We start from the raw sequence: 24,104 nt of genomic DNA, 5'->3' as shown, positions 1-24,104 counted from the left end.
ATAGTAAATACTAGCTATGATTGTTTTTAGGGGAAATGGGTGACTAGTTTTTTTTGTATTAGAGGTATAGAAGAGGCTATTTTCAGAAACTTAGAAAGATTTATTAATAGATAATCCTAACAGATCACCTATTAATAAATTATAGTTTTGAATTTTACAAAGATTAATGAGGGGTTTTTCATTCAAATGTGTTCTAAACACAACACAAACAGAATCTTATTTTGAAAACTCAGACATACTCTCTGCCTCAAACATCAAATGATAGCAATGAAACAAGAGATATGCACTGTTTCTAAACAGCCAAAAATTCATCAGTTGAAAATGAGACAATCGTTTCTCTGTAAGTCAGTATTTGTAAAATGTGTTGTTTCAGTGGCTTTTGTTGAAGTGAAATATTCTATACAACTTCAATAAATACACAAAAGTAGCATCTAGAGTGAGAGTTGGTGCTGCCTGCAACCCACTCCACCTCTTTAACCCCTGAAGCATCTTTTTTTTCTGAGCATGGTTTAAAAACAGCCCATGGTTTTTAAACAGAACATGGTTTAAAAAAGCCCCTTCTGCAGAATTCTAATAACAAAGATAAAACTCATTTTCTGGTCTTCACTACCAACCCTGTGCCCCATCTTTTTAAATTCTTGAGATTCTAGAATCACACTATACAGAAACCCATTTCACTAGTGTGGCTTAATCATTTAACTGGGTTTGTGTGATCTGTGACCTTGAACTCAGGTTCTAACACCTATGTATTTGCCTCATTCTCTGTCGTACAGAAATATAAATAATAACTTTACACTTAAACTGAATAAGAGACCCTTTAGAGCGAGACACTGACATTTCTCTGGGAAACTTTATATGAGAGCTTTCCTTCTGTACCCTGGTCCTACCTTGTATTCTTGGATAATCCCATTCTGATGATCTGGAGGAGGAGGATCCCAGGAAACACTAATACTTGTGCTATTGTAGCTTCCAACCGTCAGGACAGTGACAGACTGTGGAGGGGCACTCGGGGCTGTAGAAGAAGTGATTAGAATAAATGCAAACTGTAAGCCTTGGTGTGCATGAGTGCTACTTTCAGAATATGAATATAAAGACAAGATGCAGGAGGCTCTGGCTTCCAAGAGTTCTGAATCCACACAATGTTCCATAGGGACAGTTTTGTTTTGTTTTGTTTTGTTTTGTTTTGAGATATATTCTTTAAATACAATATCTGGATTTAAAGTAAATGCAACAGCTTTTATAATATGCTCTCAATAACAGTTTTAACAGCTAACATTTTAGTAAGTGTTTCCTACATGCCCCGCACTGAGCTACATTCCCACATTAACTTTGGGAGGTAGAAACAACTCTTATCTCAGTTTTACAGATGAGGAAACATGAGGTCACTGTAAGGGACTTAGAATAGTCAAACAGCAGGTCAGAACTTGAACCGGTGTATGTCAGATTTTAGAACCCTGATTATTTCAACTCTAATAGGCTTTCTAAAAACAACCACAACTTCTTCTAACCAAAATTATTCTGGGAGCATGTATTCCAGTATTTACCGTGTGTTATTTCTGAATGGTGGCATTAATGACAGCTTTTTTGGTATGCTTTTAGTTTGTGCTTACTAAATAAAAATAGAAACCTAACTATAAATGTCACCAACACAGAAAAAACTTCCTTACCTTCTGCTGGGAAAAGTAATTGACTGCTATAAATTCACCCATAAGTTAAGATTTAAAACTTATTTTAATGGATGGGCAAGGGACTCTGATGATAAAAATGAAAACAGTTCATGTGAAATGGGAAGATTTTGATTTCTATAATAATTCTCTGCCTTTATAGTTTCTCCTATAACCAATTACAACCATACTGAGAAAAGGCAAGAGAGAAGCTCTTCCTGATTTTAGACTGCCACATTTCTCATTTAGTGTGTCTGAGAACGAAGAAATAATAACTTTGTGGAAAACTCATCTATTCTCAGCGAGTCTCTGAATTAAAACCAAAGGTAGGAATAGTTAAAATTGTAGTATTATATAACATACCTCTTGAGAGTTTACAATATCAAATAATTTTGTGTTACTGATGGCTTTTTATATAAAATCATCAATGTTTGCATAGCTCTACACAGTTCAGCTTTCTGAAAATATTCTAAAATATATTTTAAAAGCCTGACAATAGATATCCTGTTTTGTAAATATGTCATGATATATTTCATATAGGTATAGCCATATTTGCATTGAGATATAGGAAATGCACAGACACATGTTAACACAATACTCCTCTTTCTTATTCCTCTATGTGACAATATTGCTCCAAAGTATGGCACGATGACATAAATCCAACCACTTGTCTACCAGTCTTGCAGTTATTAAGTAGACTGCATTGAAAAATAAGACTTTCAGAACTGGTTTCTCATTCGCCTTGCTGCTGTCTTGGCAAGAACACCGTGCCTGCTTCCTGACAGGTCAATTATTACAGGACCCAGCTTCTTTCTACAGATGTGAAAGAACCCAAATCGCCACTCATCGTTCCCAGACGTAGCCCAGCTGAATTCCATTTGTTACCGTCACATAGCCACAGAAATTGGAGATGAATGTATACCCAACGGTGACAAATGTCTAATCCAGAGGAAAAATCTAACTGCAGTGAAATTGATTTTGGAAACAGGCTTCAAACAGAGCATTCTGTGTTAAGGTTACCCACGCCACTCATTAATACTACCAATTTGCAATATAGAGTGAAATTTAATAATGTATAAAGATATGATGACGATTTTTATTTTTAAACGTGTTAGCAAGGAGAAAAGATACTATTATAATTATTGGTAATTTTTTAACATATCCTAAAAGTAGATTAATGATATCTTTTTAAATATGTATTTTTGCCCCTGCCCGTGTATCACCCTGCAAAAACAACGGGAAAATGGCATTTTTCTCGCGTTGCGTAAGAAATGTACAATTTCAGGGCTCTTTGGTCAAGTATATAGATGTTAACATGGGCAAGCTATATACATTTTCTTAAGGCTTCTCTTATTGTATATGAAATACGTTTAGAGAAAAGGTTTTTTTTACAAGAGTTGTGAATACAAAAGTAGTACAAAAGCAGAATGGAGGGTTTTTTTCATTTGGCATTTCCTTTTTGTTTGTTTTTTTTTTTTAAACTTTGATAACAACATGTATTACAAGCCTCTGTTTTTGTGACAGAGACACTACTAAATGAACTGGTGGAAATCTACATTAATCATGTGTCCATCACAGATTGACTTTAACCTACCTTTAGGTAAGAAAAGACCTGGCTGGGCACAGTGGCTCATGCCTGTAATCCCAGCACTTTGGGAGGGCAAGGCAGGTGGATTGCCTGAGCTCAGGAGTTTGAGACCAGCCTGAGCAACACAGCAAAACCTTGTCTCTACTAAAATATGAAAAGTTAGCCAGGTGTGGTGGCATGAGCCTGTAATCCCGGCTCCTTGGGATGCTGAGGCAGAAGAATGACTTGAACCTGGGAGGTGGAGGTTGCAGTGAGCTGAGATCAGCCACTGCACTCCAGCCCGGAAGACAGAGTGAGAGACTCAATCTGAAAAAAAAAGAAACCATCCAAAATGGGGAAAAAGAGGGAACTTCACTAAGAAGAAAGCTACGGCAAATATGCAAGTGACCTTCCTGATTAGAAATTATGGGTTTGACTGGCGGTGCCCACAGAAGAAAGAGGCTAATTAAAAAAAAAAAAAAAAAAAAAAAAAAGGTCACACTTAACTGTAACAAAAACAGAGTAGTGGCAATGAACGGCCTGTGTTCCTGAATTTCCAGTAGTCTGTCTTTTCATGATCCAAATGAGTTAAATCTACACAAAATATAGGGAACATTTTATAATCCAATTCAAGTGAACTAAAAAACAAGATTTGGTGCAAATGGCTACCTAAGAAAAATTCAAAATTAATTACATTAGTGTCCCTTTTTTTCTGCTTGTCAGATTCTATAGAATTCTCAGAATAAGATGAGAAAATGACACTTCCTGTATTTACTTTAAGATGATACCATTCTATTCCTCTAAGGAAGATAATACGTAGGTACTGTAACAGAAATTGGTTTCATCATGATATGAGTTTGATTTATATTCAAAATCTGAATACTGACCTTCTTCAGTAGTACGAACCGTTTTAGATTCACTATCCATTCCTTGGAACTCATTAAAATATGGCCGGACTTTAATTTCATAAGTCACTCCCTTTTTCAGGTTGACTAAGACAGCACTTCGTTCAGTCGGGACTTTAGCATCTAAATTCTGCCATGAAGTTGTAGCCTGCAGACCTGAAGTTGGACGATACATCACTCGATAGCCTTGGATAAACTGTGGTTGGCGATCAACCTGAAAAACATTGTAAAGGGCATTTGAAACTAAAGGAAAGTATTTTAAATATCACAGTGGATTCGTCCCCTTTTCATCTGTCCCGATTTTTGTCCTCATAACTATCATCTGAGTGATGTCGTGACTTTCTAGCTAATCTCTCTGCTTCTAATAACTCCTATCCTTTTAGAGTTTAGATTGCTCCCAAGGTTATTTCCAAAATGAAGAGTGGAAGAACTCTCTCCCCTATTTAAAATATCTCACAGTATCTAAGGCACCTATCTAATTAATTAAGATTCCTTGGATTAGCACAAGGGCCTCTCAAAGGCCACACCTGCCAATATCTCTAGCTTTATGTATCCTCTGCTTACCCTTTTTATGCATTCAACAATTCTCTTTTATATGGCTATATATGTAATATGCTCCTTGTCAGGGATTTCCATTCTCATCCTTTGTCTATACACTAATATCATCAATCACTCAAAACACATGTTTTGGGTTCCTACTCATAGGTGCCAGAAATTCTGCTGAGCTCTGGGGATAAAATCGACAATGAAAATAGAGTCAGTCCCTGCCATTGTGAACTGAGGTAAGAAGGTGGAGTCCAGGTGGAAGGTCAGAGTTGTCTAATAATGACTGAACTATGGTCAAGTTACAATCATAACAAAAAGCATAGACAAATGTTCAGAATGAGAAGCACCAGAAGGTAAGAAAGCCTATAGTGAAGAGAAAGGTGATTGAATCCGGAAGGGGAGACGAAGCTTCCCTGAATAATTCTTAAGTGCTTAGATAGCAAGAAGAGCAGGATTTACCCAGGAAAACAAATGCCAGGACATCATGTATAAAATCTCTGTGGCTGGAAAACGCATACAACAGACGTTAAAGTTGTAGAGCTAGAGAATTTGTATTAAAAGCGTATGAATGCTTATACTCATTACCAAATATTAAATGAAAAACTTCTAATTTACCAAATTCTGACTTCTTTAATTTCCCATTCTTGACACAATTTGGCAACTTTTTTGATATCTTCATTTATTTAAGGCACAGTAAGAAGCCATTTTAAATAATAATCTAAGATAAAATTCATATCAAGTAGAACTTTTAAAAAGTGTTTTTGTCTGCCATTGACAATCGCCTAAAAATCAAATAAATATAAATGCAAGATTAAATAATGAAATATATTCTTCTCTTTATACATTTATTTGAAAGCCCTTATCAGGGTTTTATGGTTGTTTCGTTAACAAGGAGAAAAGAACTATAGCTTTTTAAAGTTATTTTTAAAATTAAGCATCTTTTAATGTTTTGTCATGTTTTTAGAAACTCTTGATTTGAACAGAAACTATGACAGCAGGTTCCAACTAATATCCCTTATCATAGCTTAATAGCCATAATCTAAGAAGGTTTAAAGTTCACATACTTCATTGTCAAAGTGTAAAGATTAATGGAAAGAAATGGAATAACCTCATTTCAGGAAGTTTGGAGAGAAAGAGGAAATAAAAAAGAGGATAGTGAAGATGGTTATTAATTTCAGCTTTAAACAAATTTCTTTATCCAAGAAATTTGAAATTTATTCGGCATTTGAAATTTGTTTCAACATTTGTGGAAATGTTAAAATTTGTCACCAGGTTATAAACAAAATGTGTTGTTTCATGTGTTAACTGCTAGCATCTCTTTTTTAGTTGCAGTCTTGTTTTATTTATTTCTAAGTGAGAGCAGCAAATAAATATTAGCTAAAAATATTGGCTTTAAAAAGTTAAAAATGTAGACCCTCAATATGAATGCAGTGGAACAAAAGGAAATTCTTAGAATGTTCAAATGTGAAAACTCCCTGAATTCAGTATGAGTGTGTGTGTGTGTGTGTGTGTGTGTGTGTGCACATGTGTGTCTGTGTGTGTATGTGTGTGTGTTTCTATGTTCTATGCATGGGTAAGTTCAGTTTGCCAGATAAGTCTCAACAAGTATGAATTTTGTCACCCACCTGACAGCTTTCTCAAAGACTTTCTGGAGTTAGTGCAACACTTGTATGAGGTTATATAAAGAAAAAGTGAGCCCAGGTCTAACACGGAAGCTGATAACCTGCAAGTCCTCATTTATCCTACCAGTTTATGTTTCTACCAATGGACACATTTTTATTTTTAGGCAGGATTTATTCTGACACAATAAAATAAGGCAACCAAGAGGCAAAAGTTTAAATTTATGAGAGCCAAACAGAGATGGCTTTCATCATAATTGTCAATGTTCAAAAAAAAAACCCCTTGCAGTATATGTTAAAACAACATTAAGCTTGCATTTTATAAACTTCTCTGCATTTGCTTTAAGTGAATTTATATACTGAAAGAAAGACATAACTCACAATAATAGCTTGTTAATACTGAAAGAAGCAAGCTGTGTTTTTAAGAAGAACATTAAGCAGCTGTTTCCAGATGAAGGATGTCTGTAAATCAGGGTAAATTGGTTTTACCAATGTTTGGTTTTCATTAATTAAGTGTTTTAGGGATTTTATGAAGCTAATGTTTACTATAAAACATTGTTTTGCACACTTCAGTGTACACTATCTTCAGCTAGTATACAGTATGGGGCTTCTTAATAGTTAAATAGTTTAACTTGATTGTGTGCAGTGGGAATGCATTTTTTTTTTTCAGGAGGAAATTTGTTGTTACAGGTGGAAGCAGAAATGAAAATGCTGAACATTTACTTTTAAAATAAAATAGGTGAGATTTTTACTGGATGTGTGTCTACCCCACTAACTGTTGGAGCTCATTTTGACAGGTGATCATTTTCAAGTCAGGCCATACGTTTGTTACGGGTTTTATTAACATTCTGATTACAAGAAGGAGGATTTTCTTTTAGAGTTGATTACAATCAGAGTCTGACCACAGATTTATGGGTTTATATAATTTTAAAAAATAGTGTTTTCTGAAACTTTAATTTAAAAAAAAGAGATGTCTTAAGGAAAAAGTAAAATGATGATGAAAGCTTCAGCCATAGGTCTTAATTTCAATTAGAGTTCAATCTCTTAAATTTTGTGAGTCTCAGTTTATTAATTTGACCACATAATACTCATATCTCTAGGGCACAGAAACAATCAAAGGAATGATACAACTGAAAGCATTTTGCAAGCTTTAGAGATACACAATGATAAAACATAATTGTTAAGGAAGCAACAGGCCACAAAAAAAGAGGGCTCGTCTGCGGCCCTCAAATCAACTTTTTAATTAATCTGTTTAAGTGTGATGATTTGTATTTACCGTTTCCATTTACAACACAAAATAACACAACAATTCCACATAAAGCAAAAATTCAAAGTGAATTTTCTTGGATGGGTTTAGCTGCTAAGGGTCTGCTCTGGTTTTAGCAGACTTCTGAAATTCTAGTTTGTTGAAGCACTCTTTTCAACCTCTGTGTAATAATGCTTAATGGGCAAAGAGTATGTCATTCTTTTTGTCCTTGAATCATAAAAAGTCAAAAAATAAAATGAGAATAATCATTTTTCAGTAAATGACTTATTGCTATTTTTCTTTATGGAACAGCAGGTTTCTTATCATTTATGCCCACCCTCATTCTAAAAGCAGTCATTTGTAGAAAGTAGCTGTTGATAACTATTGCTACTCCAAGCTTACCCTGGTGAAGAGGTTGGCAGTAAACGGTCTCCCTAGTAGTTATGTCTTGGTCCTTTGGTAATTAATCCTCTCAATCACTGGGAAACTTCCCCAGCTGGCTCCAACCCTAATCACATGGTGGGGAATTATTTCTACCCTCAACCCCAACACCTCTGTAAAGCAAATGCTAAAATTTTGGTAATTTAAGTAACACATGCATTTAATAAACTGAAAATATTACATCTATAAAAGAGTTATGCAAATTCTTTGGCCACTAGGCACACACTGGTCTGACTTTATTTCACTTAATTTATCTCTTTCAAATGCATACTTATGTCATGTGCAACTACGAAGTAATAGGGAACACTATGACATGATATTAACTGAATTCTTTCTTTTACTAAAAAAATTTAAAATGTATGAAAACAAGTAATTTGATCATTGAACAAACAGTTATTGAAATAATACTTTGTAATAGACACTCTGTTCTGAAAAACACAGAAATGAAAGACATTGTCTGTAGCCTCACAGAAGTTACAGCCCATGAGGGGGATAGATAGGAAAACCAGTAACAGTTTCTTGGATGATTGTGTGCAGTGGCAACGCATTTTGTTTTCAGGAGGAAACTTGTTGTTACGGGTGGAAGCAGAAGTGAAAATGTTGAACACAGAGATGACTATGACAATGTTCCTCTCCTGGAAGAACTCCCAGTCTACTGTCATGCAATTTTGATCTAATGCTATTTATTTTTTAAACTCAGTGACTTTTAAAGTGATTAACTTCATAAACATCATAACTTTGATTCTTTCCCAAGCAATTCCCACATTTAGAAGCAGCTTAAAAGAATCCCCCTTGTAACTTACAATAGAACTGAGAACTTTTTCAATTCAGAATGAGAAAAATATGCTATGAAAAGTACAAAATTACCTTGGTTTTGTTAGTTTTGTGTCTACTTAAGGGTACCGAAAGGTAGAAAATGCATGACAGATAATACCCCTTACTATGCCACTGGAAAAATGATTAGGTAATTGTGTTCCCTTCATGAGAACAGAAGAATAGAAACCAATATGTGCAGAAAATAGATCTGTGCAAAATTACATAAAAAAAGAAATAAGAAAGAGTAATCCTAATCATAATTACTCTTAAAACATTATAAGCTTAGTCTTATATTTTAATAAAATATTACCCAATTTTCTACTCATAAACCAAGAATTTGATCATGTGGTTTGCTTTAAGGAGTAATAATATGGGCCAACAACAAAAGGCTGAATAGCTAAGGCAATCCTAGGCAAAAAGAAGAAAGGAGGAGCTGTTAATGCTACTCAACTTCAAACTACACAACAGGGCTGCAGTAAACAAAACAGCACAGTACTGGTACAAAAACAGGCACATAGACCAATGGGACAGAACAGAGATCTCAGAAATAGTGTTGCACACCCACAACCATCTGTTCTTCCATAAAGTTGACAGAAATAAGCAATGAGGAAAGGCCACCCTGTTCAATAAATGACACTGAGATAACAGGCTAACCATATGAAGAACACTGAAATTGATCCCTTTCATACACTATATACAAAAATTAACTAAAGATGGATTAAAGACATAAATAGAAAACCATGAATATTTATCTATGGTTTATCTTTAAAGTGAAAAACAACAACAAAAAAGGCAGATTTAAGGTCAGAAGAATAAAATTTTAAATCCTGTCTTTACCTATAAACAGACGTGTGGTATTGGGAACATTGTTTAACCTGTCTGCATTGCTTTCCTTTTATGAAAGTGCAGAATTACAGTAAACGAGTTTAAATGTTACTTTAGGTTCTTTTATTCTAAGACAATGCCTCCATATTTTCCCATATAGGTACATATGAGTGATTATGTCTTTTTGGTGCCTGAGGACAGAGTTAACAACTTAACTTTTGGTTGTAATTTCTGCAAGTTACGTGCATACATATTTGTTATGGAACTTTTCCCTGTGTACTGTCATTAAGAATTTCCATGTCTCTCTCAACTAGATTTGCATCCCTTCATACAGTACTCACTCACATCTATAGAACACAGTAGGTCTCAAAAACTGCATCTTGAACTGGATTTGTTCGGTGGAATTATTATTGAGAAAACATCAGAATAATTTTCTTCACTGTGTTTTATACTTTGTACACAGCTACTCAAGAACTGATGAAAAATAACCAGTTTTCCTCTCAACCTCTTGCTGGAGTAGTTGATCGAAATTAGTGAAAGAGCTGTTTCCCTAAAGTAACTTGGACTTCAAGGGAGAAACATCCAATTTTTTGACTTATATCTTCCCTCCACTTACATATCAACAAAATAACAATGACAACATTAATAACTATAAATAAATTCTAAATAAACAATACTATAAATAAAGTGAAAATTCTTCCAGCTATCCTTGACTCAAATGTCTTTAGTTATACAAGTCCTGACATATCCACAGAGGACTTCAGGTAGATGCCTTCTTCTATTATCCTAATATATTTCCTTCTGAATTTTTAGAAATTCTATGAGAGGGAGTGTGTACATAAATAAGAAGCTGATACTATCTGGAGACACAGAGAAGAACACTACCTGACTCCTCTCAAAACACAGATACACCCACAGACACGCACACATACACAAGTATTAGTAATCTCTGCAGTGGCTACCATCTGATCAGAACATTCTGTGTTTTGAAATAACAGTGACTATTTTGAAATAAGAGTGGGTATTCTGACACATTTAATAATGCCTGGAATTTGGACATTCTTGACATATATTTAAATATCAAATTATTTCTTAACACCCACTAGTTTTTTGACTACACATGTCAAATTATTAAAATCGTGTACATGTCTTGATGCTGCTTTATAAAATTCAGATTAAAGAATGCAAAGAATGGTTGACTGAAATTCAGAAGATAATGTCATCAAAATTAAAGTATTTTGTGCTTCAAAAGACACCATTAAAAAAGTAAAAAACAACCCACAAACTGGGAGAAAATGTTTGCAAATTATGTATCCAAAAAGGCATTTGTATTTAGAATATATAAACACTTATTAGTCTATAATGTGAGGGCAAACAATCCAAATTAAAAATGGACAAAGCGTTTGAATAGACATTTCGCTAAAAAAGTTCAATTAACACATGAAAAAATGAACATGATTAGTCATTAAAGAAATGAAAATCAAAACCACAATTATATGCCACTGCATACCCACTAGAATGGGTATAATCCAAATGGCAGATAATAATAAGTGTTCCCAAAAATGTGAGAAAAAAATGGCAATGATTTGAGAGAATCAGGAACGTCAAGCCACTGCTTGTGAAAATAAAAAATGGTATAGCCACTTTGGAAAGCATTTTGGCAGTTCATCAAAATATTAAATGGAGAGTTACCAATATTACTGAACACGTTGTAGGTCTATACCAAGAAAAATGGAAACATGTATCCACACAAATACTTGTACACAAATGTTTATGGCAGCATTATTCATAATAGAAAAAACTGGAAACAACCAGAACATCCATCAATTGATGAAGAAATAAACAGAATGTGAAGTATCCATAAAATTGAATATTAATTGATAACAAGAAACAAACTACTGATATATGCTACAACATGGATGAGCCTCAAAACATTATGCAGAGTGAAATAAGAGAGACACAAAAGGCCATATATTGCACAATTCTATTCATATGAAAGGTGTGGAATAGGCAAATCTATAAAAACATAGAGTAGATAAGTGTTACACAGGGGTAAGTTAGGGGAAATGAGAGAATCATTGCTCAAAGGCACAGGATTTCATTTGGGGATGATGAAATAATCTAAAATCAGATTTTGGTGATAATTTTAAAAGTCTCTAAATGTACTAAAAATCATGAAGTTGTTCACTTTATGGTACGTTAATTATATCTCAATAAAGCTGTTAGAAAATTCAGAAGACAGAATATGCCATGTTTATATAATAATCTATTCTTACTGTGTTTATTCTAATAACTTTTTTTAGTTTATTGAATTTCTTTATTGTCATTGATTAATCTTGATTTTAAATGGCAAGAATTTTTATTATCACTTTTTGTGTATTTGCATTCTCCACCTTTTGCTTTCTCTAAAGAAAGAGGTTACTATTAGTATTGCCTTCAAAAACTTACCGTCCATGTGACCTGAACAGTGGTGGGAGTCAGCACAACTGGATTATGAAGACGGACAAGGACGTCTCCAAGTTCTTTCTGCACTTGCCTGTGGTCCACTCCTTGTGCTGGTGGGCTGATATCTGCAGTTAGATAAGAGAGTCACTCCCAATTTCTAAAAATTCATATTAAAATTATAATTTATTTTTTATTAGTCAATATTATGCTTTTAGAACTAATTACAGGGAAAAAACCCTAAAACCCTTTTGTGACAAAAAGCATTTAAGCTTATATATATAAATCAACCATAGTGGTAGAACATATGAGACATGATATTTATCTTTACTAAAAACATGTTGATAAAAGAGTATTTATAATCCCTTATCCCCATTAAACTCCAGACACACTGTTGTATAAAATCATTTATTTTCTTATTAAAGAACAAAGTATAAGAAGTCTAGAAAGTCTAGAAGGATCTCTAGAAAGATCACCTTTGTACAGATGCTCATGTATTCAAGGATTTTCTGTATTTGTAAATTGGAATATATCTAAACACCGCTGCTAAGGAACCTGTTACTCTTTTACCTCAATTCGCAGGTTTTATTTTCTCACTCCTTGACCTACTTCAGTCTGGGAGCATGGATGGAGAAGCGATGGTGGACTAGGGAAGTGAATTCTGTCATTAAAGAGAGTTGGGGAGAGAGGGGAAGCAGCTCCTCAAATTTGCAAAGATACTTTTGGAAGAAATATTTATAATTCTGATAACATGTTCTGAAGCAGTACATTTGGAGCAATGCTCTAATATCTGACACGAGGTCAAGCATCACTTCTTTTGGAATGGAGTGGGGAGAGAAGGGAAGAAAGAAAGGTGATTTTTAAAAGATGATACCCTCAGTCACATAGTGTTATACCACCTTAGTCATCAAGTACTACTCCATTTCTCCATATGATGGTTTATATTCTGTGTCCATTAAGAAAAGAAGGATAAATTAAAGGCTGTGTCCATTAAGAAAAAAAAGAAAAGATAAATTATAGGCAGCTAAGCCCATCCAATTTATATTAAACATTGAATTTTACACATACTCAAATTAACTTTTTAAACTGGTACACAATGTTGTTGAATTGGTTTTCTCCAATTACTGTATTTGAGAAAATAAGTCCAATTTAAAACTATTTATTTTCTTAATCCTGTTTTCTCTTATTATCTCAGGCTACAATGCAGCACTCTTGAAAAAGTATTTTAAAAAAATTTCTCAGCTATTACTTCAATTGGGTACAATACCTTAAATTGGGTCATAAATAACTGAGATGATACTTAGGTAATTTTTTCCAATTCTACCTTTTTTCATTTTTAACATAAACAGTAAAATGAAATTTTACTTAATTTGGAAAAAAGTCCCTGTATGTGAATAATATTAATCTATGCCTATATAGGTATGTTCTGTTTTCCTGTTGATAATGCAAGTATTTGTTCCTTTAATGAAATAAAAGATTTCTAGATTCTCTGTTATTTAATATCTTTGAAAAAAAAGAGCTCACAAAGCAAAGTGTTATTTGAAAAGAAGTGCTTTGCAGATTGCAAAGCTGCTGAAAGTATGGTATCCAAAAATAATCCTGACATTCAGACACAAAACAGGAGTTTTCCTATTGAATATTTGTTAAGAGCACGTAAGTCTTTTGCTCTATCTAGAACAAAGAAGACCACAAACAACTTTTCATTAATCTTTCTTGATCTTTTCACTGAGAGTTATTTTATGAGTCAAGATGTAGTGAATGTCATAGTTACTGAATGATCGAAAATATCTGCCAGATACAATCACACTAAATATCTTCCCATTCTGATCTCTTTCTACCTTTCATTGGCTACACACAAAAACCATTTCTATCCACATAGGTATAAATGATCTCGGTACTATAATTTCTTAACTTAAAATTGTACACTTCTTCCATTTTATGTTCAATAATATAATTTACACACTTTATTCAAACACAGTAAAAAGCTACCGGATCTAGGCAGGTAAAATATAACTAGTTTCAGATCTCCGAATTCCTTGTTGTGCTTTTTCTTTCTCAAGAGACAGGTTCTTTACCTACAGGCCCTTTATCATCATGGAAAATTAATCACATTACTGCTTAGAGAACAATAGCAAAATGGCATTCCCTCCTCCCTTGACTGTCATCATGTCAGCAATGTTACAAAGTCACGTGGTGACTTTATTTCACTCGATTCCTTTAAGGCGCTCTTCTCTGTTATAATAGCATGCTAGTTACTATCACTGAACTACATTGTAATTATAATAATATTTTATGGCTGTATGGTGCTTTTCATTGCATAAAAATACTACTGTGAATTATATCTTGCTCCAAGTCTTTTACAAATAAGAAATAATTAACCCTTTCTGAAGAACCCTGTGGGAAGTAGGTTATAACAAATAATAAAATTACCATTTCTATTTTATTAATTTCCTTCACCTACTTGTCAGAAGGGAAACTATAAGGTAGCCTTGCACATTAAAGCTGAGACTCCAATGACTTCTCAGTTTGAAGAGACAAGTAATAAAGATGAAATTATGTAATCTGCCGTTTTGAAAATACATTTTAATATTCTGTGTATATTTTACATTATAGTAAAAAAAAATGAGTTCTTTAGAAAGAACACTTGATGTTCTGCTTTCTTCTACAAATTGCTCCTTTAAACACCTGATTTAATGAAATTCATCGTAGCAGTGGTTGTAAACTTATACATCAGCATCACAAGGTGGGATTGTTAACACAAGCACTGAGCCCCAACCTCAGACCATTGAGTCTGAGCCTGAAAATCTGTATTTCTAATAGTTCTAGGCTATGCAAATGCTGCTAACCCAGAAACCATACTCAGAACCACTGCATCATAAAAACAGAATTCCTGAACAATAGGAAATCACTTTTCTAACTCTATTTGGGCATCTATTCATTAAAGACCACTTTTCTGTTGTTGTATAATTACATTTCGAGAAGGAGAAACATTTTCCTTCCTTTGAAATATAGTGAAGCTCTAATTGGGTGGATTCATTCTATGTAGAAATAACCAATTATTTTGTTTATTTTTTGCTGAATAAACCCTGAAAACTCCAGAAAGAGGACACATCTCACCAAGGTAAACAGCAAGCTACCTTCTCCTTCCCTGGATAAAGCCTCGTGAACCATCATAAAAAGCAATGCAGGCACATTTACATTTCCTCATCAATCCCCTTATTCTTAAATATCTGATGTTTCTTCCGAGAACCAGTCATGTTGACAGCTATTGAAATTACCTTGTGTGCGCACAGGATCTGACATGGGGCTTGGATCACTGAGACCTTGGGGGTTGATCGTTCTGACCATGAATAAGTAGATTGTATTGGGCCGCAGTCCTCTTACAGTATAGAGGGTGGTCTTTACATGGTTTGCCACAGTCTGCCAGCTATTGCTCACCGATTGGCTGAAACACCAACAGAAATTTCATTTAAAGAACAGTCGTTTGAATACTGGAAATGGAGTAGGATATCAATGACAAAGGTTAATGGCTGAAAATTAAACACACACACACACACACACACACACACAACACTTGAAGTGTTCAGCCCAATAAATGAAACATTTGGATGATTTCAGTTTATTCAACAACAAAGCCGAGCCCACCTAACGAAAGTGCCATGCACAACACAATTAAACTCAGCCCAGGAGATGTGACAGCCCTTTGCTAATGCACAGCAGCCCACTAAATGAATACCTGTAAAAGGAACAGAGGCCAAGATCACAACATCAAGTTTATACAATAAGTATGGTCCTTGTAAATGTATATATATTTATATATACCTTGAAAAGAATAAACCTGTAGAAAGAATAAATGGACTACAGAGTAAATTATGCCAATACATTTTCCTGTTACAAGGTGTGTTTTCTTTTGCATCAATTCCACATGCAATATTATAATAGAGCCTTCTAAAACTACATATCTGTAAAAGAAGAAAGGAAGCATGTAATGAATATTTTCCCTTGGTTACATTTTTAACAAAGTTGTACATTACACAGTATTGTGATTTCTCATCTCAGAATTGTGAAATATCTCTGAATCTGTGTATGAGGACCCTTTTATAGCTGGCCACAGACGGATGTCATTTTAGAACAGTTTGTCTAAGGTCAAATGCTAGTTTTGCTCAGAAGAAGGGGAAATTGTAATTTTCAGGGCAGTCAGTTTATTTTTCTGACATCCTTAACTTTCCAAGCATAAGAATTACAGAAACATAGTATTTTTAAATTTGGAAGTTAAGTATCTAGCATTACCTTAAGTAATGATCAGAGAAATCTTAAAAGAAAGTGATCATTTGTCCTAATGTTTAAAAAGAACAGTGGTTATCCTTTAAAATTTATAATGCCACATAAAAGCACATTTGAAAGGAAATATGAAAACACATGTTACCATTTGTGTAAACATTTTATCAAATTCTCATAGGACAATTTTATGATGATATTTACATTTATATCTTTAAATCAGCAACAATTGTTTCAAATAACACATGGAAATGTCTTTTCCATTAAGCAACTAGAAGTATAAGGAATAAATTGCTTAATTATTGTTTTTAATTGTCTTTCAGGAATATCTAACATATTTATGCAATATATGGTATAATAACAATGGGATTATTTTAGGTTATGCTCTAATTATTAGGAATAAAAATGCCAGAGTCCCCTGCTGCAATAAATGTTGCATAATTTCAAGACGTCCTGTGCCTACACCTAATAAAATTATTTTCTACCCAGTTTTAATGCCTAAATTCTCACATTAAATGCCTACAATGGCCTAGCTAAAAAATGAAGCTAAGTCATTATGTTATGAATCGGATCCCTATAGACATAGGCATGAATAATGCATATTTAAATCTTATAATTAAGTTGTAAACTAAGAAAAATTAAGTATATTCTTGAATAAAGTCAGATAGAATAGATCAATTCTTAAAATGCATTGATTGAACTTGTCTTTAATAAAACAGCAGGATAGTTCAGGTGGTATTTCAGAATACAGGAGCTAAAGCAAAAACCCAATGGAGAAAAATGGAATTGTGCCATACCTGAAAGCCTCAATGATATATGCACTTGCTGGAAGGGTTCCAGGGGTACCTGGTTGCCAGGACAAGGTGACAGTGTTCTTAGTAACATCAGTGACCTGCGGTTTGGATGGTGGACCTGGCAGGTCACTTAAATCATAATTTTTACTGATTGTTGCTCCAGATTCTATAGAGAACAGACAGAAAAAACTTCATTCCTGATTGCATAAGTTGACAATATTGCCTAAAAGAAGGAAGCAATCTACTAAAAGACTTGACCTAGACAGTGAGAAATTCATCTCCATGAATCGTAAGTATGTAAGTGAGTATGTGCTTCTCCTGCATGTTAATAAAACTAAGCTGCACTTTTACACATGATCACTAGAATTCCTTACATTTCACAGGAAATAAAATAACAAGGTTATCAAGGATAAGCATATTAAATTCCACAAATGCAATGCTAGGTGCAAACTCATGCATGAATTAAAACGTGGCATCAAACGTAAAGACTTAAATTTACATTCAATGAATTAAACACTTGAATCTCCCATTAACTTATTATTTGATATTGAGCTATCACTAAAAGGGGCTCAAGGTTTCTGCTAATTCACAAAGTCCTCACCTGTCACATCCAGCACTGCGCTCCAGGAAGTCTCTCCACTTGAACTTGTAGCCACACAAGTGTAAGTGCCAGTATCAGAAATCTGGTGTGCATAGAAGGGAGAGAATTTCATTGTTTCAATCAATTTGCAGAATAATTACTCAATGACAACTAGGCAATGTTTAATTTCTTAAAGCTAGATGTATCATTTTGCTGTCCAAATTATGCATTAGAGTCAATTATATGTACACGTAAAATATTGAGATAAACTCATATAATATTATTCATAACTGATCTAAGGGGCTTTTAAAATCATATTTGTGCAACTAAATGTTATTCATCTGATAAACTATTTGCCCCTCTCTTTTTCTTGCTCCCTGGTAATACTCTTGCCTCTTAACTCCATTTTATGGTGGGGCTGTCTTACAATACCTGGTTGAATGAGTTGAATATACTTACTGGTAGAGGACAGGTGGCCTCCACAATAACATCATTCTGGTATTTGTATCTTGTGTAATCTTTATTTATTCTGTCTCAAATAAACTATGTTCCAATGAATAAAATGTACCCAAGAAAATAAGCAATAAGGGGACCACACTTTTCTTTTCAAAGACATGGAAAAAAGTGAAGAAGAAAGAGAAATGTTTTTAAGGTAAATTTCTTCTTTTAAAAATTTCAAAATTCACTTATATGTAAATTACAGTAGTGGAACAATGAATAATATAAAGTATCATTTGAAAAAAGCATGGCTATGGAGTGACTGCGGTTTCAAGCTGAAAGGGACCATGAAAATATCCAAATTCATAACTCATTTTTTGAGCACAATTGAAATTTGTCATTTCATTGATCACTTCTAATGGTTTTGTTATTCACAGAAGAGTGGCAAAAGACTTGAGAAAAACTTCATAATGTAATCAAGAATTCTCTTTTACAAATGCAAAAAGCAGAAGATTCTGTGATTCTATTTTGAAAAAAGCCCCAAGATCAGTAAAAGAGGAAACTCAAATTCTCTCTGTGATCAGGCCTTGTGGGCTTACACTGCAAACAACATTCACTCTCATCAATTTAGGGGTGAAGGAAAAGTCACACTGGGAAGAGAATCCGATGACCAAACAAAATAAGACAAGGCACAAGATGTAGAATTAATATTCTGCGATGAACACCAGTCTAATTGTTGATGAACTGTAGTAGTTCACGGAATATTATATCTGCTGGGTTCAAACTGTAAGTGTATTGATGACTCAAGCTTTCCTGATTGATTCTCAGGTAAATCATTAGTGCCTGGATGTTACTGCCATTTCACTATCTTAATTGATTTTAAAGGTCGTTATGTATTTTAACTTAAGTTTCAGATTGCTCTGGCATGACATTCTTTGCCATATTATCTCTGTGCAACTGTCTTCTATTACACAGAGGGATGATGGGGATAGCCATTGTAGAAAGAGCCATTCTTTCAAATGTGGCTGTGCACATATTATAGTCATTAGAAACCCTTGCATTTAAGAAGCATCACTCACAAACTAAATATAACGAGCTGAGGCTGGATTTTAATGGGATGTTCATTTGAATATGGTCTGTGAAAGAGTAAAAGAATTTGCATTTTATTATGGCTGTTGAACTAAAAGGTAGCACTTGTTATTACTTGCAAATGCTAAAAGAAAAGTATGTAGGTAATGCATCTTAACTGCATCTCCTTGTCATTGTATAGAGATACAAGTATGACATTAGCTGTGGTAGGTATGTTTTAATGAGTGCTGGAATATTCTACTTCTCAAAAGATAAAGATTCAGTTACCAATTAGCTGGCCTAGGAGAACACAGTATTCATCATGTTATTATTATTATTTTTTTTACCTTGCATTAAGTACTTTAAAAAAGTGATGAGACACAAAGGAATACAACCTATGGAAATGCTCTTGACTGTATGAGTGACCTACTGGGAAGCCCATTTTTCTCTCCCTTTAAAGACAGTCATGTTCCAGAAAAAGAACGTTTTCATTTTGGAGTTTCTCAAAAACCTAAATTTCATTGCTAAAACTCAGTCTTGTATGACCATCATCACCACATTTTAGTCCTTTAATTTTAAATATGTCTTTTCTGGTCAGGAGTGATTCTCATCTTTTCCACCCTTGTCCTTTTACCCTTAATAAATTGCTATAAAAAGAGATTAATGTGTAGGTAAACTCCATCATCTACTTTTCTCCTTGTACACTTGGCTGCAGACAAGCTCTCAGGAGCTGGCAGCTCAGAGAGACTGCTCAGAACCCTGTCAGAGGGCACAAAGTTTGTTTGACATCATCAAGCACCCACCTTTAATTGCTTCTTTCAAACACTACTAGAAATCTTGACTACTCAAGCATACCCTTTAATTCAGTGATACAGTGAAAATGCATTAACCTCCATGGCCCAAGACTGCCTTTAGCCCAGAGACAGAGGTTAAAGTGTTTACACAAAGATAGTTGGCATTAATTTTTTAATAACTTCCATTTTGTTCTAAGGAGGTTAACAATTCCTTTACAATAAATAAAAAGACAGGCTCAAAATATCTGTATTAATCTACTTTTCTTTTAACTTAATTTGGCCATATTTTTTTTCTACTTCAGGCAATAATTAATGCCTGCTTCTCAAAAATTAAAGACAAATATTATATATACAAATTAAAAACTTATGTGTTCTTGTGTGCACATAGCAAAAATAGTCACTTTGTTTTGTCATATATATCTGTATGATATAGTGATAATCATAGAAACCTGTAATTGTAAATACATTCCCATCATAAGAGAAGAATATGCCAAATTGTTGTCATTTGGAAGTAAGTGTGGTTAAAAATGTTTGCTTTTCTTTTTAGCTCCAGAATGGGAAAATTCTAAAAAGTAGTTTTCTTCATCTTGGTTCTGAATTTCCACCTGGACAGAAGATTCTACTAATTGCTCCTCCACTGAATTTTTCGTCATGCACTATTACATCATCTACCTTAGCTCTGAGTCTCATCCTCAATATTGTGATTACTAAAATATACTCTCCAGCTTTAGCATAGCACTTGCTATGCAGCAGGTAGGAGGCCGAGACTTACAATACCTGGTTGAATGAGTTGAATATACTCACTGGTAGAGGACACGTGGCCTCCACAATAACACTCTTCTGGTATTTGTATCTTGTGTGATCTTTCACCTGGAGTGCAAGTGGAACCTGCTGGTTTTCTTTTGGCCAATGTAATACTGCGAAAATGTCAGTATGTCATGTTTGTGATTCATTACATAGGACTGGAATGTCCATCTTGCTAGGAGACTCTCTTCCTTGCTGACTTGGAGAAAGCAGGTAGTGATACAGGGAAGAGCCAGATGGCAGGGGACTACAGGCAACCTCCTGCCAACAGCCATCAAGAAGGTGAGGCTGTTGGTCCAGTAGCCACAAGGAACTGAATGCTACCAAGAATAATGTTGTTGGTAGCAACCCATCCTGTGTCAATCTTCATATGAGATGGCAACTCTAAATGACACCTAACTGTAGCCTTGTAAGACCCTGAAGCAAAAGACCCAGCTAAGTCATGTCTAGGCTCCTAACTCACAGGAACAGTGATATAGTAAATGTGTGTTGCTTTTAACCACTATATTTTTGTTAATAGTGTTACATAATAATAGATAATGGATACAATATTCAGAAGTAGACATCTTATTTTGTTTTGCTCCTGAAGCAGGACTGACTTTTTAAGTTGTCAGGAATGTTCATTCTTTATCATGTAAATGTCAGTAAAAAACCAACAATGCCTTGTTCTTTCCATGGGTTTAATTCTAAACTACACGGCAACTTAACCTAAACTCTAAGGTTTTCCACTAATTAGGGAAACTTGCCTTTTATGTACTCAGTCTCATCTCTTTGTTTTTCTTCTACTCACTTCTTTGGCCAAGCGACTTTAACTACATTTCCTTACAATATTCTTTGGTTAATGAAAGTAAATCAGAAGTGTTTGTCACTTTTGCCATTTCAATATCCTACTACTCGTATTAATGCTATGTGTTTAAGATTTCTAGATGTATTAATTGTATGCATATGGAATAGAATGCAGGAATAAAAGTTCCAAAGTTCTGTTTTGAATGTGTAACAAAAAAATAAAAATAAAAAGGACCTTTCCTCTAATTTCAATCCATGATTTTTAAAATAAGTAAAAACTTTAACTGTTTTTAAATGTACAGCAATTATACTAGGATATAAGATTTTAATTTCACAACATAATTTTTCCGTAGAGCAGCTCTTATGTGTAGATGAATACTACTTACCCGTAAATTCTTAATCTGCAGCGTGCCTTGCTCTTGTATAGTTGCTCTTGGGTCTCTACCCAGAAAAGTAAATCCTTCCTTTAGCCAGCTAATCACAGGAAGAGGATCACCAGTGGCTTTACATTTCAGTAATGCTGTACCATCCACTGCCAGCGTTTGGTTGGCTGGGCCTTGTAGAATTATAGGTGGAGGTCTATCTGTCAAAACTAAAGAATAAAGCTATTTTCAGGGTATTTTAACTTCAATGAAGTCCAGTAGTCTTGATATATTGACATTGAAAGTAAAGTGAAATCCCAACACAGTATGTATTACTCATAACTCATTCTAAGTAATATGTATATTCTTAGTAACATATATTCTAAATCTATCATACATCTATCATCTATACATACATACAAATATAGTATACTACAGCTGTACTATTTTTGTCAATAACTTCCTCTGTGTTATCTATAATTAAAATGATATTGAGATCTTTATTAGAGTTCACAGTTTGGGGGAATAAAACATTAAAATAAGCAGCCTTTTCAGAACCTATCATGAGAAAGCCAGCCATATTTAATTGAAGCTAGAATTTCTAATACAGGGTCCCTTCATATCAAAACATTGCAGATTCTGAACCTACTTTATTCATGATAAAACCCAAGAAAAACAGTAAAAATTGTTTATTGTTCACAAACAAAAATTAGAATCATTTATTTTGCAGCTTTTTTCATCAAATTTTTACTTTCAATACTAAATAAAATATTTTAGAAAAATATTGAAGTAGAATATTTTAATAATTCTGGCACATCTGGCAATAATTAGGCAAATAGAAATTCAAACTGTAAGTTTCATGGGACTTATCCTTCTGGGTCAGAAAGAGAAGACCAATAAACAAAACGTTATAATTTTTAATGCAGTGAGAAAGTGAGTCTGTATTACCAGAGTAGAGCACACTAATTAAATTTTAAATGATTTTTTTTTCAAATTAAATACCTATGCAGAATTCAGGTAACTTCTTATAACCTGCTTTTATTGTCATATCCATGAAATCATTAGATGCAGCCAAAGGTCATCTAATTAGTTTTTTTCTTTCCTTTTTTTACTGACCAAATGAGTAGCTCATCACCTTTTGAATGAATCTGATCAATAAAATAATTGAAAATCTCCTGGCCAGACATAATTTTCAGTTTCAAGGATCTTACGGGTGAAAGATGACCACAGGTTTCCATGACACGATGGTCAAAGGTTAAATGAACATTTAGGGATTCCAGTGAACTGTGAACAACTCCATGGTTTTCTCTCACTATGCATTATAAATCCTCAATAAACCATTCATATAAGATCATGATGTGGCATTTATTGTCAGGACAAGATATAAATATATCTTATGTCCCCAGTCTTTTTAATTTATATTAGCTCTATTCACAGAATGCTGATTACAATTTCCTAATTCTCTAAGAGAAAAAGATAGCAAAAGAAAAGAAGAAATAAAGAACAATGACAGTGAACTAATGCGGAGGTCTTCTGAAGAAATATCTTGAAACTCAAGTATACTGAAACATATTAGCTTAATCTATGATCAGTAAAATTGTTCCTCAACATAGCACTATTCATCATCATTAGCAATTTCATCTTTTCTGAATCCTTGAATTACAAATATTTCCAGAAAGTGAGTCTATATAAAAATGTGAAAACAGATACACTGATATAAATGGAATACAGGAATATCTCAGGGTTGCTGTAGGTTTGGTTCTAGACCACAACAATAAAGCAAATACTGCAATAACGAAGGTCACACGGATTTTATTTCCCAGTGCATTTAAGAGTTATGTTTACGCTATGCTGGAGTCTATTAAGTATAGAATAATACTATGTCTAAAAAAACTATGTTCATGCCTTAAAAATACTTTATTGCTAAAATATGCTAACGATCGTTTGAGCCTAGAGTGGTAATATTTTTGGTGATGGAGGATCTTGCCTCAGTGTTGATGGTTGCTAACTGACCAGGGTAATGGTTGCTGAAGTCTGGGATAGTTGCGCCAGTTTCTTAAAAGAAGACAATAAAGCTTACCATATTGATTCACTATTCCTTTCATGAAAGATTTTTTCAGTAGCATGCA

The 24,104-nt window shown here is 33.9% G+C and overlaps 1 protein-coding gene across 17 annotated transcripts in view; it reads right to left on the bottom strand.

Moving 5' to 3' along the window:
- Positions 1-24,104, bottom strand: part of ROBO2 (roundabout guidance receptor 2) — a 1,294,416-nt gene that overhangs the window by 70,114 nt on the left and 1,200,198 nt on the right. For all 17 annotated transcript variants that reach the window (XM_074389490.1, XM_074389491.1, XM_074389492.1 and 14 more), the window contains 7 exons: positions 22,000-22,205; positions 17,745-17,826; positions 17,147-17,309; positions 15,350-15,516; positions 12,078-12,199; positions 4,119-4,350; positions 888-1,012 (listed from right to left, as the gene is read on the bottom strand). In XM_074389490.1, coding sequence (XP_074245591.1) covers positions 888-1,012; positions 4,119-4,350; positions 12,078-12,199; positions 15,350-15,516; positions 17,147-17,309; positions 17,745-17,826; positions 22,000-22,205 — 1,097 coding nt within the window. The remainder of the gene's footprint in view (positions 1-887; positions 1,013-4,118; positions 4,351-12,077; positions 12,200-15,349; positions 15,517-17,146; positions 17,310-17,744; positions 17,827-21,999; positions 22,206-24,104) is intronic.

The sequence above is a fragment of the Saimiri boliviensis genome, chromosome 18 (assembly GCF_048565385.1).
Source record: "Saimiri boliviensis isolate mSaiBol1 chromosome 18, mSaiBol1.pri, whole genome shotgun sequence".
Lineage (NCBI taxonomy): Eukaryota > Metazoa > Chordata > Mammalia > Primates > Cebidae > Saimiri > Saimiri boliviensis.
Note: the sequence above shows the minus strand (reverse complement) of the source record. Positions and strands in the feature narration are given on the sequence as shown.